This window comes from Spermophilus citellus (genome assembly GCF_964194105.1).
Source record: "Spermophilus citellus genome assembly, contig: SCAFFOLD_91, whole genome shotgun sequence".
Taxonomy (NCBI): Eukaryota; Metazoa; Chordata; class Mammalia; order Rodentia; family Sciuridae; genus Spermophilus; species Spermophilus citellus.
The window spans coordinates 153491-171666 of record NW_027673011.1 but is presented as its reverse complement, the minus strand read 5'-3'; the positions used below and the strand labels follow the sequence as shown (position 1 = coordinate 171666).

Below are 18176 nucleotides of genomic sequence, written 5' to 3'. Positions count from 1 at the left end.
ACTACTATTTAACATAGTTCTTAAAACACTGACCAGAGCAATTAGATGAAAGAAATTAAAGGGATACACATAAGAAGAATTCAAATTAGAACTATTTGCCAACGAAATGATTCTATACCTAGAAGAACCAAAAAAATTCCACCAGAAAACTTCTAGAACTAGTAAATGAATTCAGAAAAGTAGCAGGATACAAATATCAACACCTATAAATCAGAGGCATTTCTGTATACCAGTGATAATTCCTATGAAAGGGAAACAAGAAAAACTATCCCATTTACAATAGAATCAATCAATCAATAAAACACTTAGGAATCAACTTAATGAAAAAGGTGAAAGATCTATATAATGAAAACTATAGAACGCTAAAGAAAGAAATTAAAGAAGACCTTACAAGATGGAAAAATCTACCTTGTTCTTGGATAGGCAGAATTAATAGTGTCAAAATGACTATACTACCAAAAGCACTATACAGATTTAATGTAATTCCAATCAAAATCCCAATGACATTCCTTACAGAAGTAGAAAAAGCAGTCATGAAATTCATCTGGAAAAATTAAGAGACCCAGAGTAGCTAAAGCAATCCTTAGCAAGAAGAGCGAAGCAGGTGGCATCACTATACCAGACCATAAACTATACTACAGAACCATAGTAACAAAAACAGCATGGTATTGGCACCAAAATAGACTGGTATAACAATGGTACAGAATAAAGGACACAGACAAACCCACATAATTACAGTAATCTTATATTTGACAAATGCACCAAAAATGTACATTGAAGAAAAGATAGCCTATTCAATAACGGGTGCTGGGGCAATTAGAAATCCATATGCAACAAAATGAAATTAAACCCCTATCTCTTACCATGCACAAAACTCAACTCAAAGTGGATCAAGGACCTAGGAATCAAAGCAGAGACCTTGCACCTAATGGAAGAAAAAGTAGGCCCAAATCTCCATCATATTGGATTAGGCCCCAACTTCCATAATGAGACTCCTATAGCGCAAGAGTAAATATCAAGAATTAATAAATGGGATGGATTCAAACTTCTCAGCAAAAAGAAACAATCAGTGAGCTGAATAGAGAGTCTACTAATTGGGAACAAATTCTTACCACACTCACATTAAACAGAGCACTAATCTCTAGAATATATAAAGAACTCAAAAACCTTAACACCAAAAACACAAATAACCTAATCAATAAATGGGCCAAGGAACTGAACACTCACTTCTCAGAATACGATATACAATCAATCAATAAACATATGAAAAATGTTCAACATCTCTAGCAATTAGAGAAATGCAAATCAAAACTAAGATTTCATCTCACTCCAGTCAGAATGGCATCTATTAAGAATACAAACAACAATAAGTGTTGGCAAGGATGTGGGGGAAAAGGCACACTCATACATTGCTGGTCGGACTTCAACTGGTGCAGCCAATATGGAAAACAGTTTGGAGAATCCTTGGAAAACTGGGAATTGAACCACCATTTGACCCAGCCACTCCACTCCTCGGTCTAAACCCAAAGGACTTAAAATCAGCATACTACAGGGACACAGCCACATCAATGTTTATAGCAGCATAATTCACCATAGCTAAACTGTGGAGCCAAACTAAATGCTCTTCTGTTGATGAATGAATAGAAGATGTGGTATATATACACAATGGAATATTATTCAGCATTAAAATAGAATAAAATTATAGCATTTGCAGGTAAATGGATGGAGCTGGAGAATATAATGCTAAGTGAAGTTAGCCAATCTCACAAAACCAAATGCCAAATATTTCTCTGATTTAAGGATGCCAATTCACAATATGCTGTGGGGAGGGGAAGGATTAAATGAACTCTAGATAGGGCAAAGGCGAGGAGATAAAGGGGGAATAGGGGTAGGAAAGATGGTGGAATGTGATGGTCATCATTACCGCAAGTACATGTATGAAAACACAAAGGATGTGACTCTACTTTGTGTACAACCAGAGATATGAAAAATTGTGCTATATATGTGTAATATGAATTGTGATGCATTCTGTTGTCATATATAACAAATTAAAATTTAAAAAAAATTGAAAAAACTAATAAATTCAGTAAAGATATAGAATACAAAATCAACATACAAAAAGCAGTAACATTTCTGTACATTTATAATGAACACCTGAAAAAGAAATCAAGAAGACAATTTTATTTAGGACAGCTACAAACAAAGTAAAATATTAGGAATAAATTTATCCGAGAAGATGAAGTAGCTATACACTGAAAACTGTAACACATTGATAAAATAAACCAAAGAAGACACAAATAAGTGGAATGATATCCCATTTTCATGTACTGGAAGAATTCACATTGTTAAAATATTTATATTGCCCAAAGCAATCTACAGATTCAGTGCAATCCCTATCAAAATTCCATGATATTTTTATATACATAGAAAAAGAAATCATAAATTCATATAGAATCACAAAGGTTTCTGAATAATCAAAACAGTCTAAGGGCTAGGGCTGGGGCTGGGGCTGAGCGGTAGCGCACTTGCCCGGCATGTTTGAGGAGCTGGGTTTGCTTCTCAGCACCACATATAAATAAATTAACAAATGAAATAAAGGTCAATCAACAATTAAGAAAATATTAAAGAAAGAAAAAAGCAAGCTTAAGCAAAAAGACCAAAACTAGAGGCATCGCACCACCTGTGCTTTCCAAGTCTATTATAAAGCTGTAATAATCAAATAGGATGGTGCTGGGGGCAAAAAAAAAGACACATAGGCAATAACACATGAGACATAGCAGAGAAGTAAATCCAAACATTATTTATGTTTTTGACAAAAATGTCAATAATATAAAATGGGATAAAGACAGTCTCTTCAATAAATGGTACTGGGGAAACTGAATAATTATTTAAAATGAAATTGGACCCACACCTTACCACATACACAAAAAGAACACAAAATGGACAAATGACTTAAAAGAAAGACTTGAAATTATAAAACAACCAGAAGAAAACATAAGGAGAAAGCTTTCTGACATTGATCTAGACAAAGGTGATTTTTGGACATGACCCCAAAAGTATAGGCAATGAAACAGAAATAGACAAATGGGGCTACATCAAACTAAAAGGCTTCTTTACAGCAAAGAAAATAATCAATAGAATGAAAGGCAATCTATAGAATGGGAGAAAATATTCACAAATCAAACCTCTGATAAAGGATTAATTCTAAAGTATGAAAGGAATTCACACTATTCAATGGCAAGAAAATACACTGAATAAAAAATTGGAAAAGGACCTGGAAAGATTTTTTAAAAGAAGATATACACATGGCCAGAAGGTTTAGAAAAAAATGCTCTACATCATTAGTCATCAGGGAAATGCAAAATTGAAAGCACACAGTATCATCTACATCTATTCAAATAGCTTTTATTAAAAAGATGAAAGATAGCAAAAGTTGACAAGAATGTAGAGAAAAGGGAAGCCTTGTATACTGTTAGTGGAACTGTCAACTGGTACAATCATTATGAAAAAAAGTATTGAGGTTCCTCAGAAAATTAAAAATATAACTATTATTATCACATAATATAGCAATCGCACTACTGGATATATATCCAAAATACATAAAATCAGTGTCTAAGAGATATCTGCACTCTTATAATCATTGTAGCACTGTTCACAATAGCCAAGAAGTAAAACTGGCTTAACTGTCAATCAACAGATGAATGGATAAAGAAAATGTAGACATATACATAATAGGTTATTGTTCAACCTTTATAAATAAGGAAATCTTGTCATTTGTGACAATATAGATGAACCTGAAGAACATAATGTTAAGTGAAATAAACCAGGCACAAAAAGATAAATACCATACAATGTCACTTATAGGTGAAATATAAAAAAGTCAAACTCTTAGAAACAGATGGTAAAATGGCAATTACTCAAGGCTTGCAGGGAATTGGGGGGATATTGGTCAAATGATAAAAAAATTCAGATACAAAGAATAAGTTCAAGAGATTTAGTTGGCTATGGTAGCACACACCTGTAATCACAGCAGCTTGGGAGGCTGAGATAGGAGGCTTGTGAGTTCAAAGCCAGCCTCAGCAATGGCAAGGTGCTAAGCAACTCAATGAGACCCTGTTTTTAAATAAAATACAAAATAAGGCTGGGGATGTGGCTCGGTGGTTGAGTGTAATTGAGTTCAATCCTGGTTCATGCCCTTCCTGCAAAAAAGAAGAGATCTATTGTACATCATGACTACTATAGCTGATAAAAATACCTATATACTTGAAAATTTCTAAGAGATAGGTTTTAAGTGTTATCACCACACACACACACACACACACACACACACACACACACTACACAAGTTCTATAGTTTGAAACTAGAGTATCCCCTAAAAGAACATATGTTAAAAAGTCTTAGTCTCCAGCCTGTGGTGCTATTGGAAGGTGGTGGAGGCTTTAAGAGGTGGGGCCTAGTGGGAGGAAGTTAGGTCACTGGAGGCATGCCCTTGGAGGGAACACTAGGGCCTTGGCCCCTTCCTGTCTCTCTCTCTGTTTCCCGGCTGCCATGAGGTGAACAGACTTCCCCTGCCATGCATTTCTACCATGTTACTGCCTTGCCAAGGCCCCAAAGAAATTGGGTCAAAGAATCATGTATTAAAACCTCTGAAACTGTGATCAAAATAAATCTTTCTTTCTTTTAAGTTGATTATGTCAGGTCTTTTGTTACAGTGACAAAAAATTGACTAACAGTAAGGTATTGCACATGTTCAATACCTTGATTTGTAGTCATTCTACAATGTATACTTGTATCAAAACATGATGTACTCTATAAATACATACAATATTGTTTATTAAAAATAAATTTTAAAAACAATACAAAAATTCAAGTCATACGTCTAGAAATTACATTTCAGGTCAGAAGGTACACGGCACACTAAAAGGGTCACATTTGATTTAACTAGACAGCAAGAGTTGAAAACACTGTTGAAAATTTGCAGAAATGAATATCTTCTTCTTCTTTTTTTCTCTAGCAAAGATAAGATGAGAAGAATAGAGATGGGATGTGGTAAAGAACAGAGTAAGTTACCTCTCCAGCTGGCTTCCCCACCTCCTCCCAATTGGCTTTTAAGATGAGAAAATATGGCAGTCCAGAGCTAGGCAAAACCATATCATGAACAAAGTTTGCTTTTATTTTTCCTATTTGTTTTTTCTACATTTTCCTCTTCTCTCAATTCCAAAGTATTTGAGGGTAATCTCATTGCACACATTTCCACCCATTTCATTATATTTCTCCGTACTGTTTCCTCCTGCTTATCCTTTGTATTTCTAACACACAAAACACCAATCCTCTGTTCATTTCAGGTATATATGAGGAAAGCCAGCAAGACTAAGATATTACATTTGCTTTCCCCCACTGAAGCCTACCATTATCTATTTGATAATCTCAATGATTCCTTGTGGATATTTTTTTGTGGGGGGTGGGTACAAGGGATTGAACCCAGGGGCACTCTACCACTGAGCCACATCCCCAGACCTATTTTGTATTTTATTTAGAGACAGGATCTCACTGAGTTGCTTAGTGCCTCACAGTTGCTAAGGATGGCTCTGAACTCATAATCCTCCTGTCTCAGCTTCCGGAGCCTCTGGGATTATAGGCTTGCGCCATTGCGCCTGGCTTCTTGTGGATATTTTTGATTGGAAGATGTTACCATGAATTGGCTATGCCTACAGGGAGGGAAAATGAAGAGTCTATAGCAACCAGTCTGTGTTCTAAACACACTTTTCAAGACTTCTTTTTATCTGAATCCTGAGACCAAAAATGTCCTATTAACTCACAGTGAACAATGGTTAACTTCCACTCTAGTAAGGAATGGCAAAATTGCCTTTAACCAGGTAGGATTGAAGACCAATTCTCAAGAATATGTTAACAGAGGCTTCCATTTCTAGTGTGCAAAAATTTGGAAGTATTTTGTTTAACTAACTTACTCAGAATATTCCAAAGAATATCTTGTAAATTACTGAGTTCTAATAAGTCAACTAAGTGAACCAAGAAGAGGTTGTGGGGAAACAAGTTATAACATAAACTGAAATGAAAAAGGATGTCTCATTTGCTCTACAAATTGTGCCTTTTTTTTCAGAATTGAATATTAGGATTATCACTGTCTGTGAGAAAGATATGAGTAAATATACAACAGGAAAAAAGAGAGTTACAAAAAGAAATAATTAATATGAAAGTCAAGAGAAGGAAATTTGACTTGAAACACTTATTACCCCACGTCTTTATATACTGAGCTATATGCTCCTCTGCAATAAAACGACACTGATATAATATCTTAAGAGCATTTACTACACTATTTTGAAACTAATGTCTGAGGATAAGATGACAAAGATAAACTCTGGTGCCATATTTTGTGATCTCTAAATTTTACATTGAACCCATCATCTGTTCACTAAATTTTGATTTATTAAGAGTACCACTCAGCCACAAAGAAGAACGAAATTAAAGCATTTGCCAGTAAATCGAACTGGGAAGTGTCATACTAAGTCTAATAAGCCCATCCCCCAAAACCAAAGGCCAAATGTTCTCTCTGATATAGGGATGTTAATACACAATAAGGGGTAGGGGAGGGTGGAGAACTGAAATTCACTGGATTAGACAAAGGGGAATGAAGGGAACAGAGAGAGCATGGGAAGAGGAAAGACAGTAGAATGAATTGGACATAACTTTCCTACATTCATATACGAATACATGACCAGTGTAACTCCACATCACGTTCAACTGCAAGAATGGGATCCTAATTAGAATCAGTTATACTCCATGTATGTATAATATGTCAAAATACATTCTAATGTAATGTACATTTAAAAAAGAACTAAGAAAATTTAAAAAAAGAAAGAACTCAGTACTATAGCTATCCATGGGGAGCAAAAAACACAACAAAGAGTACCACTTTAGGCAAATATTAACTTTTAGGACTAAATAAATATAGTGTATAAAATAATCTTGGGATCATTAAAAAGACTAAGTGAACATTTTCTGTACTGATGGAAAGATCACCAAATATATTATGTGAGATCATGAATAAGTAAGATACTGGAAAAGTTTATATATTTGTTTCCCTAAAACATAAGAATATAGAATGTGTATGTGTGTATATATACTATATCCTGGGAAGGTTAGGGGGTAAGAAGTTTGTATTTTCATTTTTTTCTGTTATTTGTATTTTTCTTGTCTAAATAAATTTTCACATTTTTTTTTCTTTTTGGTAAGTTACTAGCAAGTATTACCTGGTTCCTAGAATAAAGAACTTAAAAAATAAACAAAAAGGTTTTCTGAGGTAAAGATATGTTTCTGTATCACCAACACTTAGAACTTAGTACACAGTTGGTATTCAATGAATGTTTACTGGGTTAAGATCTGCTTGTCATCTATTTAGTTTCTAATATTTCCCGGTATTGACTTTTAATGAGCCCCCTCTTCAATTTCCCTTTATCATATAAAAAGTGCCAAATACAATCCCTTAAAAATAGTAGTAGTAAATATAAGTTTATTCACTTCAATCATATTCTCTCTTACTTGTATGAAATTCAGCTGCCAAGGTAGGGAACAGTGATTTTTTTCTTTATTCATATTTTTAATTAGTGAATTATAGTAGTATATAATGATATAGTTTATTGTAATATATTCAGATGTGCACACAATATAACAATATAATTTAACCAATATCAATCCCCAGTACTTTCTCCCTCCCTCCTGCCTCCCATCCCCCTGGTCCCTTTCTTCTATTGATCTTGTTATGATTTTCATGAGATACCTGCCCTCTTTCTTCTCTTTCTTCCTCTTAGCTTCCATATATGAGAAAAAAACAAAATGACCCTTGACCTTCTGAGTTTGGTTGATTTGACTTAACATAATGGTCTCTACGTTTATCCATTTTCCTGAAAATTACATAATTTTACTTTTAGTTGAATAAAGCTCTATTGTAGTCACTTATTTTCAATGATCTATTCAATACCCATCATACAAACAATCTACATCAATCATGTTTAAGTTAAACATGACTGATTAATGCGCTTAGTTTGGAAGACACAAAAGTGTATAAATATGCTATAGGCTCATCTATAAACTTAAGTGTCTATACACTGAAGGCTCATCAATTTATCACATCTTTCCTTGGTAGGAAAGAAATGGAAGTGACAAAATATGTGGGTATACCAACCTTCCTTTTTCCTTTCAGGCTCTTCAAAGGAACTCTTTATCTAACCTGTCCTATTTAAATTCATTTTAATTAGAATATATGGCCAATGAATACTTCTTACCTGTTTAACGCAATAATCTACTAGAAAAGGTACCTGAAGAGTGATTTAAAATAGATTGGCAAAGGAGTAACGTCTTAATTTTCTTCAATCCTGGCAAGGAGCTTCTGCCAATCTCTTTATGAATAGGATTGAACAACAAGATATCAATGAAAAATGCACCACTGCTGATACTTTCCAGCTGCCATAAAATAGTGATTTTTACCTTAACTGGACTCTTTACATATTTGACAAATATCAGAAGAAATAAAATTATCATATCCTACAACTACACAATGAACTTTGATTTAAACATGTTAGGAAAGAAACATCTCAGATCAGCTTGACCGGCTCTGGGAATCACTCCAAAAGGAAAATAAGGTGGGGACAGTGGAGAAAATAGTGTGCAAGAGTGGAGTACATTGCTCAAAAAAGAGGATCTCATTCTTAGTGGGGAAGTACTGAGGCTAGGTCTGAGACCTGAAAGTACACAACTGGCTGCTAAGGTCCAGAAGGACCAGTGATGGCAGTTTAAAGAAGATATTGCCTGAAGAGCAGAGAACGGCATCTTGGAAGAAGGCATCCTTAGGAGCAATAATGATGAACTGAAAGAAGGAAGCAGGCAGCTGAAACTAAAGACCCTAAAATGTAGAAGGGTATCTCTGAATTTAGAGACAAGAAACATTTACCTCTGCCTCTAAATTGGGCCAATATTAAACTGCATTTCATTGTACGACAGATTAGAAAGCACATGAACAAAGACCCAAATAATATACTCCAGAAGCCAATGCTTATCTATCTAGAGTTGTTTAATATTACTGATTAAGAAAACTATTACACATTTAATATTTAAAAAGCTATAGAACTGTGATTTCATTCAAGATTTTCTCCTTTATTTCCTGTAGGAAAGATACATAAAAATACTGTAAGGTATCAGAGTATATAATTTAATAGAAACATTTTCTTATTCTATTTTTACTTTTTTCCTCTAATATTCACATTGAATATTTTTGTACTTAGCTTAGCACTCATATATTTTCCATATAAATTAAGTAATAGCTAACTTTTTGCCAATTGTTTTTCCTTTCATTCTATCTCTTTGTATTCATAATTTTACTTTTAGGCATCTTTCCTATAAGATACTTTTCAAAACCTGGACAAAGTAATTCTAATTCAATTAACTCTATTTCATAAAACATTCTGCCACTTCCAAAGATGGTTTCACTTAGTCTCACTTCAATAGACTTCTATAATTATTACTTTAACCTCTTGGACCTGACTAAATGAAAATTTCACATTCAACTGGGTTTTAATATTAAGAATAAGAATAAATAATATCCTTATGTACACAACTTTCTGACCTAAAAATTCATTGAACTAACTAATATAAAAGAGAACTGCTAATATTAATAGACTAACCATGTAATCTGAAGCTTCAGTTCTGAACACATATTTTATGGAGAAATTTAACATATAAAATGTACCCATCAGGAACTCTGGATGAAGGGCTATGAGGCGCTTCAAATTCCCCAACCTATTTTGTACTTTGCTCTGCAGGCATATAAATCCAGGGAGCATAATTTGAGTACAATTATTTTAATGCAAGCAGTCTTGTAGTTTTCTAAAATCTTGGTGGGCTAACTCTTCAACTATTATTTTATTTTAGAAATATCAATATTCGTTTGGAAATGGAGAAGGCTATGGAAATGAAAGCAAACCTTGAAACACTATTCATGACAAAATAACTTAGCTTTAATGTCTCAGTAAATGCATACCTCACAAGAATTTTAAACAGAAGTTCTCTAAAATATGTATCACATAAAATTTTCAAATATTTTCAGAGCTTTCAGGACTAATTAGACCATTTTATGAGCAAATAAACCATACTGAAATATATAAGTGATGCTGCATCAAGTATCAAATATACCATAATATTAAATTTGCAAGGAAATCAGATGTTATCTTAAATATTAATTCAAATTACAACAATGGCAAAAAGAAAAAAGTGTGTGAAATAAAAAACAGCCCTTTTTACTCAAATAATTAAAAAGTTATGATGGAGAACTTTGTACCTTTATGCTCATTTTCAAACTCTTCAGATAAGAGGTGGTAGCAACAACCCACACTGCAAACTCCCTTGATTTCTGAATTGGAAGCAAATATTCGCAGAGTATTTGAAGCAAGATCACCACAAGTATGTAGACCCACCATTAAACATTCCTTCAAAGAAGAAAAATAAGTTTTGGCAATTAAACGGAGGGTTAAAAACAATTCAAGTTAAGATTTTAAAGATCCATTTGAATATGCAAAGCTTTATAATAAGTAATTTTTATACTTTTTTTTAAGGCTGTGATCTCTTAAAATGACTTTTGAGTTTCTTTCAGTGTCTTTCTTTTTTTTTTTTTTTTTTTTGTATCAGGGACTGAACTCAGGGCCACTTGACTACTGAACCACAACTCCAGCCCTATTTTGTATTTTACTTAGAGAGTGTTTTGGGTTATTTATCCATTTGTATTTCTCTGACCTCCTTTACAACCAAGTTGAAACACTTTTTTTGAAGGGATATTATAATCATTTTGCTTTTCTTGTTAATTAGATAGTTTGGATAAGTTTTTCCATGCTACATTATTATAAATAAAAAAATTCAGTCAGGAAAGGTTTATTGTTAATTAAGGAAGTGAATAACAGTTATACATTTCTCTCTTTAAGCTTAGCTGAACTCTCATTAAAGAAAATAACAATAACATTTAATCTCACTGTTTACTGTATTTATCATATAGACTTATTATTAGCAGCTAGCAGCTAGAGGAGACAAAGACACATAAATAAAACTCTATTCTAATAGTAAAATATTTAAGTATTGTTTGTCAGGGGAGGGATAATAGGAAGATTGGTTAATTTGGGTTATTAAATTGATTTATTACAGGATCCAAGAAATAGTCTTGTATTTTATTTTAAATAATTCTTCTGAGCATTTTTATTGTCTATTTTCAAATAGATTTGGAGAAACTTGAAAAAAATGACAATACTCACTAAAAATTCTAAAGTTGGGTTAAATTAGTGGGGTCATTTAACCTGAAGAACAAACCTAATAATTGGATTCATATATAAAATAAAAACAATTCATGAGGATTAACTAGGTTCCTTTCATTGGTGTTTTTCAAAAATATATTGGAAAAGAAAAATTTCACTTTTTTAAAAATGGCAAAACTCTAGTCAGTTACCAAAACAGGATTTAAATTTATGAACAATTCTGATATCTTTTGTTTCCTCCTTTGGCGAAGAATTTCTAAAAACTTTAACAAGGTAAAATAACACAATAGTAAAAGCTATCTTGTTTTGAAAGGAGTTAAGCCAAATGATCATTAGAAGCTTCTTTAAATCATTCTTCTTTATATCATTCAAACCTGCAAGAATATCCAGAAGTTATTTTTACTCAAAAGAAATCACATATTTGATCACCAAGTCTAACATTAAACATAATTTTGTTCTAGATACTTCTTTACTTTACGCATTTTATCTCAAAGAAATGCAAGTGTTGAAGGTGATACATATGCTAATTTGCAAGATTTGATCATTATACCATGTATACATATGTACATTGTACTCCATAAACATGTAAAATTTTTGTGTCAATTAAACATAAATCTTATAAAAACACATAAGACTTTTCTTCTATTAGAATTTAAACAATACCCAAGTTGGAGATAGAGACTTAGCTTACTAAAACTGAAATTAGAAGAGGGTACTCTGTTCTGGAATGTGTTCTTGGCAGATTTTAACAGCTGAAAGTATAATAATAACAGCTGAAAGTTAGGGTTTTATTTTCTTGGTCTTTTAGAAAAATGTAATCAGATTAAAATTAATGTAAAATGTAAAATTACATTAATAAGCTATTAAAATTAAATTCTGTTTACAGCATTTTTGTAAATCAAATAAAAGAATTTATAAGTCAAATCACCTCCAGATCTTTAATAATGTCATGTAGTTCAGAATCAGCAGTGATAAAAGAGGTTAACGGTGAATATATATTTGATTCGTTTGACTTTGATGCCAATTTTCTTCTCTCTTTATTTGCTTCAGAAATTTCTCTGTTGAGTATTTGAGATGAAGAGTTTGTCTCTACAGCATTGATAGGTAAAAAGTCTATCAGAGAAAAGGAATTTTCAAAACACAAATTATCTTCTCCATGTGGTTGAGCGTGTAGGTTTTCCATTTGTTTTCTGATGTCAGAAATTACAGAGCCTGAAAAATCTGGCAAATAATCTGAGGGAGACATTTTTTCTTGATTTGCAGAACTGTTATTATATGTTTCTTCAACGTTTGCATTATACTTAATTTCATTTTGCACTTTCCTTTCTTTTGCCATTTTTAAGGCCACTCCATTCACATCTACTCTTGATTGAGTATGATAGTGTTTCCAATGTTTCTTCAATTTCCTGTTTCTCTCCTTAGCCCCATGAGTATTGGTATTTGAAGAATCAATTCCATAAACTTTTAAGCCATACTTCAGGGACAAAAAGGAGCTTAAATAGCCTTTCCCAGAACCCAGGTCAATAACCTAAAGTAAGAAAAATTGAATGAATTAAGTAATTTTAGTCAGTTTATAATAGAAAGCATTCTAGATATTTTTTAAAGCAAGTAAACAAATGAATTATATATTTACACAGCCTGTTGCATTTGCTATTTTTCTTTTAAAAAACCATTTTTATTAAACATTTTCCTATAAGTTTTAGTTAGCATAATAAACCAAGAAAAATAAGTAAAACATAAATGTTGGAAGAAGAAAAATATCTTTATTCAAAGATGACATGACTGTATCCAAAGCAAATCTCTGAATAGAAAAAACTAACAGAAATAGTAGGTGAATTTAGCAACATGTTAGGATACAAAAGGCAATGGAAATAAATAATGAACCATCAGAACATATATAATAGAGTAGTAATAAATAGTTTCAAGGCAAATTTTAAAACATTTGAATTAAGACAGTATAACAATAGAATATCCGGGAATAAACTAACAAAGGACATATAAGACCCACAGACTGAAAACTGTAAAATCCCATAAAAAACTTAGAAATTCTAGCCAGGCATGGTGGTGCACACCTATAATCCCACTGGCTAGGGAGGCTGAGGCAGGAAGATCCAGATTTCAAAGCCAGCCTCAGCAATGAGGAGAAGCTATGCAACTCAATGAGACCTGTCTTTAAATAAAATACAAATAGGGCTGAGGGTGTGGCTTAGGGTTCAAGTGCCCCTGAGTTGAATCCCTGGTATACAAAACAAAACAAAACAAAAACTTAGAAAGTCTAAATAAAAAGATATATCATATTCACGAAATAACAAGCCAAATGCTGAGATGGAAATTCTCTTTAAGTTGACTTAAAGATTCAACATAATCCTAATAAAAATACTAGAAGGGCTTTTTAAGGAAAATCATGAGCAGCTATTACAATTTATATGGAAAGAGAAAGTTCCTAGAATAACAAAAATGATTTTGAAAAAGAATAGGTCAAATAATATTACTGATTCAAGAATTAATGTAAAACTACACTAATCAAAAGAGTTTAGTAATGATATAAAATGGACATATAAAATCAATAGAAAAAAAGTCTGGAAATAGATTAAAATAGACTAAATAGACTACTGATTTTTGCCAACTGCCTAAGGAAAAGATGATAGTCTTTTCAAAAACTTGTAGGTAAAATTGAATGTGTGACAGGAAAAAAAATGAACTTTTCCTGTCACACATCAAACACAAAGATTAATAAAAAGTGAAATAAAAAGGATTACAGGCTTGCTCCACTGTGCCCAGCCTAAATTGTTTGCTTTAACTCTGGAAGCATCTACTTAAATAGGAGCTAGTTTCTTAAAGGAATCAGTTTACATGTCTAAAAACAGTGAAGTAGAGAATCAAAGACAGTCAATCTATTTTCTTCATAAAATGACACAGAAGAAAAAAAAGATCCAGTGGCTGCAATGGCTTTCTTCTCATTCAGAATAAAAAGGCCAAATGATGATCACAAAGGCCTCAAAAAATCTATAACTTCATAATCTTCCCTTTCCCACTCCAACCTCAGCTGTTATTTTTCTCTTATTCACTCCATTGGTGTCTATTTGGCTTCCTGGCTATTCCGAGAACTAAGCAGTTCACGACATTCCCACTTCAGTGCCACCAAACACATTCACTTCATTTGAAAACCCTTTCCTTCAGATATTTTGAAGTTTCAGTATCTTCTAAAAGAGGTATTAACTCATTTTATCCTTACAAAGAGGTCTTACTTGCCTTATCTTCTGAATTTAATCTCTCCCTTCCCCTTTTCTTTCCTCTTGAAAATGTTTTAACATATATAACAAAAAATACTTAGAATCTTTTTATTGTCTAGTTGTCCTTATTAAAATATAAATGCCATGAGGGCAAAAGTACTTTTTGTTTATTGCTATGTGTTCAGTGTTTTAAACAATGCCTCTGAAACATGGTAGGAGCTAAAGAAAATATTGGTTAAATGAACGAATACAAGAACATGTGCAAACTATGCAAAGGGATGCACATATTTAAGAAATACAAATCAAGAAGGCTTGGTAATATGAGTGTGAGAAGTAAAGTTTTGGGCATTCCAGTGGTGCTATGGAAGAGGTAGAAATAAATTTCTTTTTTCTTTTCTACTTCTCTATGATTACTGCTAAGGTTAAGTATTTCAGAATCTCAGCCTCAGTCTACCAAATCCGTATTTATTTAATCTCCATTTAAACAGTATAATTAGTATACACATAATACATTTAAATGTAAACATTAAGAGAATCAAATAATAAGATCATTAAGTGATTTCAAGAGAAAAATCTTAGTGTGCTTAGTGCTAAGGACACTCTAATCTGTAGTAATTTGCACCTTATCAGAATCACAAATTTTAGATTTGTTTCATTCACTAGATATAATTTTCACCACTATAAAAAAGTTTTCTTAAAAAAGGCCTAACATGGTACATTAAGCTATTTAAACATATTTTGTATGTACTTTATAAATACAAATAAATCTAGTTTATCAACTTAAATTTATTTACTATTACACAGTATTTTACATAAAAATAAACATAACACACACAGAGAGATATAAATAAATATAAATAAAGTTATAGAGTAAATATCCCTCATTTTTGTTTGTGTTACCCCAGAGGCAGATCTGTCAACAAAGATTGAAGTGAAAGTGATCTATTTGGTAGTAAAACACAGGAAGGGAATTAAAAAAGAGAAAAATAGAAAAAATAGCAGCCCAATAAAGGTATTTTTTTAAACAAGATAACATAATACTTTAGGGCAACTTGGGTTTAATCCCACTCAGAAGCTGAGGACTAGGGTAAAGCACATATCTAAGAATCATCTGTTATTGTTTAGTATTAGGTATCCCCTAAAAGCTCATGTGTGAGATGATGCAAGAAGGTTTAGAGATGAAATGATTGGGTTATGAGAGCCTTAACCCAATCAGTGAATTAATCTGATGGTAGGGATTAATTGAGTGATAAATGAAGGCAGGTATGGTGTGGATGGAAGAGGTGGGACACTGGAGATGTTACTCTGGGGTATATATTTTGTACCTGGTGAGTGGAGTCTCTCTCTTTCTGCTTCCTGGGTGCTTTTCTCTGCCACCCTCTTCCACCATGATGTTCTGTCTCACCTCAAGTACGAAACAATGGAGCTGGCTGTCTATGGACTGAAACCTCTGAAACTGTAAGCCCCTAAATAAACTTTTCCTCCTATAATTGTTCTTGTCAGGTCTTAGTCACAGCAGCAAGAAAGCTGACTAAAATATCATACCACCTGGAATGTTACATCAGGTATTGGTTCAAGGCTATAGAGGAGAGGAATTAATTTCCAGAACTTATATATGAGCAGTACTTGTTACAGCAGCAGGAGAAAGCCCACAGGAAAGAAATGGTGATAGTGCAGGTATAAACCAGTCTAGCACACTATGAAATGGTAAGGCCGGAGAGTAATTGGATTAAGTGCCCTACAGCAACTTCTATTTCCATGATTACAGGCATATGCCTCAAATTTACAATCCTCCTGCCTCAGTCTCCAGAATTGCTGGGAATATAGGCATGCCCAATCATACCTGGCTAGTAAAAATACAGGGAAATATTCTTACCTGCTTTACTCCATAGTAATCAGTAATACTGCAGATCAGCTGTGACATTGCCTGAACTTCATGAGATTTTTTCATATTCATAAACTCAACAGGCTTCAAATTTTCAGCTAAATGAAAATAAAACAAAACTGAAATAACACTTCTAAAGCAGAATTTAATAGAATTAAAATTATCAGTCAATGCTCTTTTTTTGGAATTTAATATGAAAATAAGATAGAAATTCTATTGTGGCATCTGATAGATTTCTATTCCTTAGCTGCTATGAATCTAATTTGAATAAAGATCTACATATCATTAAAAATGTCCCTTGATACAAGCAGTTAATGATAAAGACTGAAAAACTATACTACAAAAGAAACTTTTTCATTAAGAGACGACTTAAGAGTGGAAAGGCAAGCAACAAAATGGGAAAAAATATTTCCAATACATACAACTACAAAAACAAAATGAATTTCTATATATCAATAAGTACCTGTACTGTCTAGTACAGTAGCTACTAACCATGCACGATTATTTAAATTTGCATTTAGAAAATTCAAATAAAATTGCAAATTGTTTCTGAGCTGCATTAGGCACACTTAAAATACTCAACAAGCATGTTGTTTTCTATTGTCCCAAGAATCAAAGATACATATTTCTATATCAATGCAGAACATCACACAGGATGGTGCATTACGGTATATACTCTACATTATAAAAGTGGCCAAAGAGCATGTGACAAAGTAGTTAACATCATCGCACATGTGAGAGTTGGGCAGTAGGGAACTGAAATGTAGTGCTGGGATGATTATGATAGCGTAACAGTTTTGTTCACTTTGAGTTCCAAAATGCAGTCCTTAACCATTATAATCAAGGGAAGGGCCAAGGGTGCTATCCTTGATACAGAGCCCATTCAGTTATTGCCAGTCAGCAACATCTGAGATTAAAGCTCAGTGACCTTCTATACAGCTTCTATAGCAACGTTGCTGATAAACTTATTTAGCAACTGGAATAACCCTACCAAGAGCCATGATTTATCAAAAAGCCCTCTGTTTTGCTGCAGGAGAAACTATGAAATAATTTTGCTTAAAATGATTAAAGAGATAAATGAAAAAGATTAAAATAATGAAAGAATTACATTTAAAGGGAAAAAGCTCCCTTTACAAATGATAACTCCAGTGGATTCATTTTTAACAAGTAAGCAAACTTATTTTCATGAGTAATGGGACAAAATTACATGTGTCTCCTAGTATCATGAATGAGAAAGGGATTATGTTCAGTAGTCTTCAGGTAAAAAATGTATAACCTGAATCTAATCATAGGGAAATAATCAAACAGACCCAGCCTATATGCATTGAAAGCATCAGTGTCAGGAAAAACAAAAGGCAGGCTGAGGAACTGTTCTAGATTAAAGAATTAAACATAAAACTAAATACCATACATAAGCTTGGACTGATTTCAATACTAAGGAAAAAACTGGCCATACAAATATTTTTAAGAAACTTAAGAGAAATTTGAATACAGATTGCTTATTAGATAGTATTACTCTAGCAATGTTAGATTGCTTATTAGACAGTATTACGCTAGCAAGGTTAGATTCCTAAGTGTGTTCATGTGTTATGAGATGTTTAGGAAATGTCCTTCTTCTTGCAAGATATATACTGAAGTACTCGAGGGTAAAGTGTTACGATATATGTAATTTATGTTCAAAGGATTCAGATAAAAGGCTGCATGTGCATGCATGTGTGTGTGTGTAAAGAACTACAACAAATGTG

General features: G+C 32.8%; 1 protein-coding gene across 1 annotated transcript in view; it reads right to left on the bottom strand.

Annotated features, from left to right (window-relative positions):
* LOC308640249 (putative methyltransferase-like protein 25) overlaps positions 1-18176 on the bottom strand; it is a 98650-nt gene that overhangs the window by 70940 nt on the left and 9534 nt on the right. The window contains 3 exon segments of the mRNA XM_081312220.1: positions 10353-10500; positions 12242-12841; positions 16423-16529. Coding sequence (XP_081168346.1) covers positions 10353-10500; positions 12242-12841; positions 16423-16529 — 855 coding nt within the window.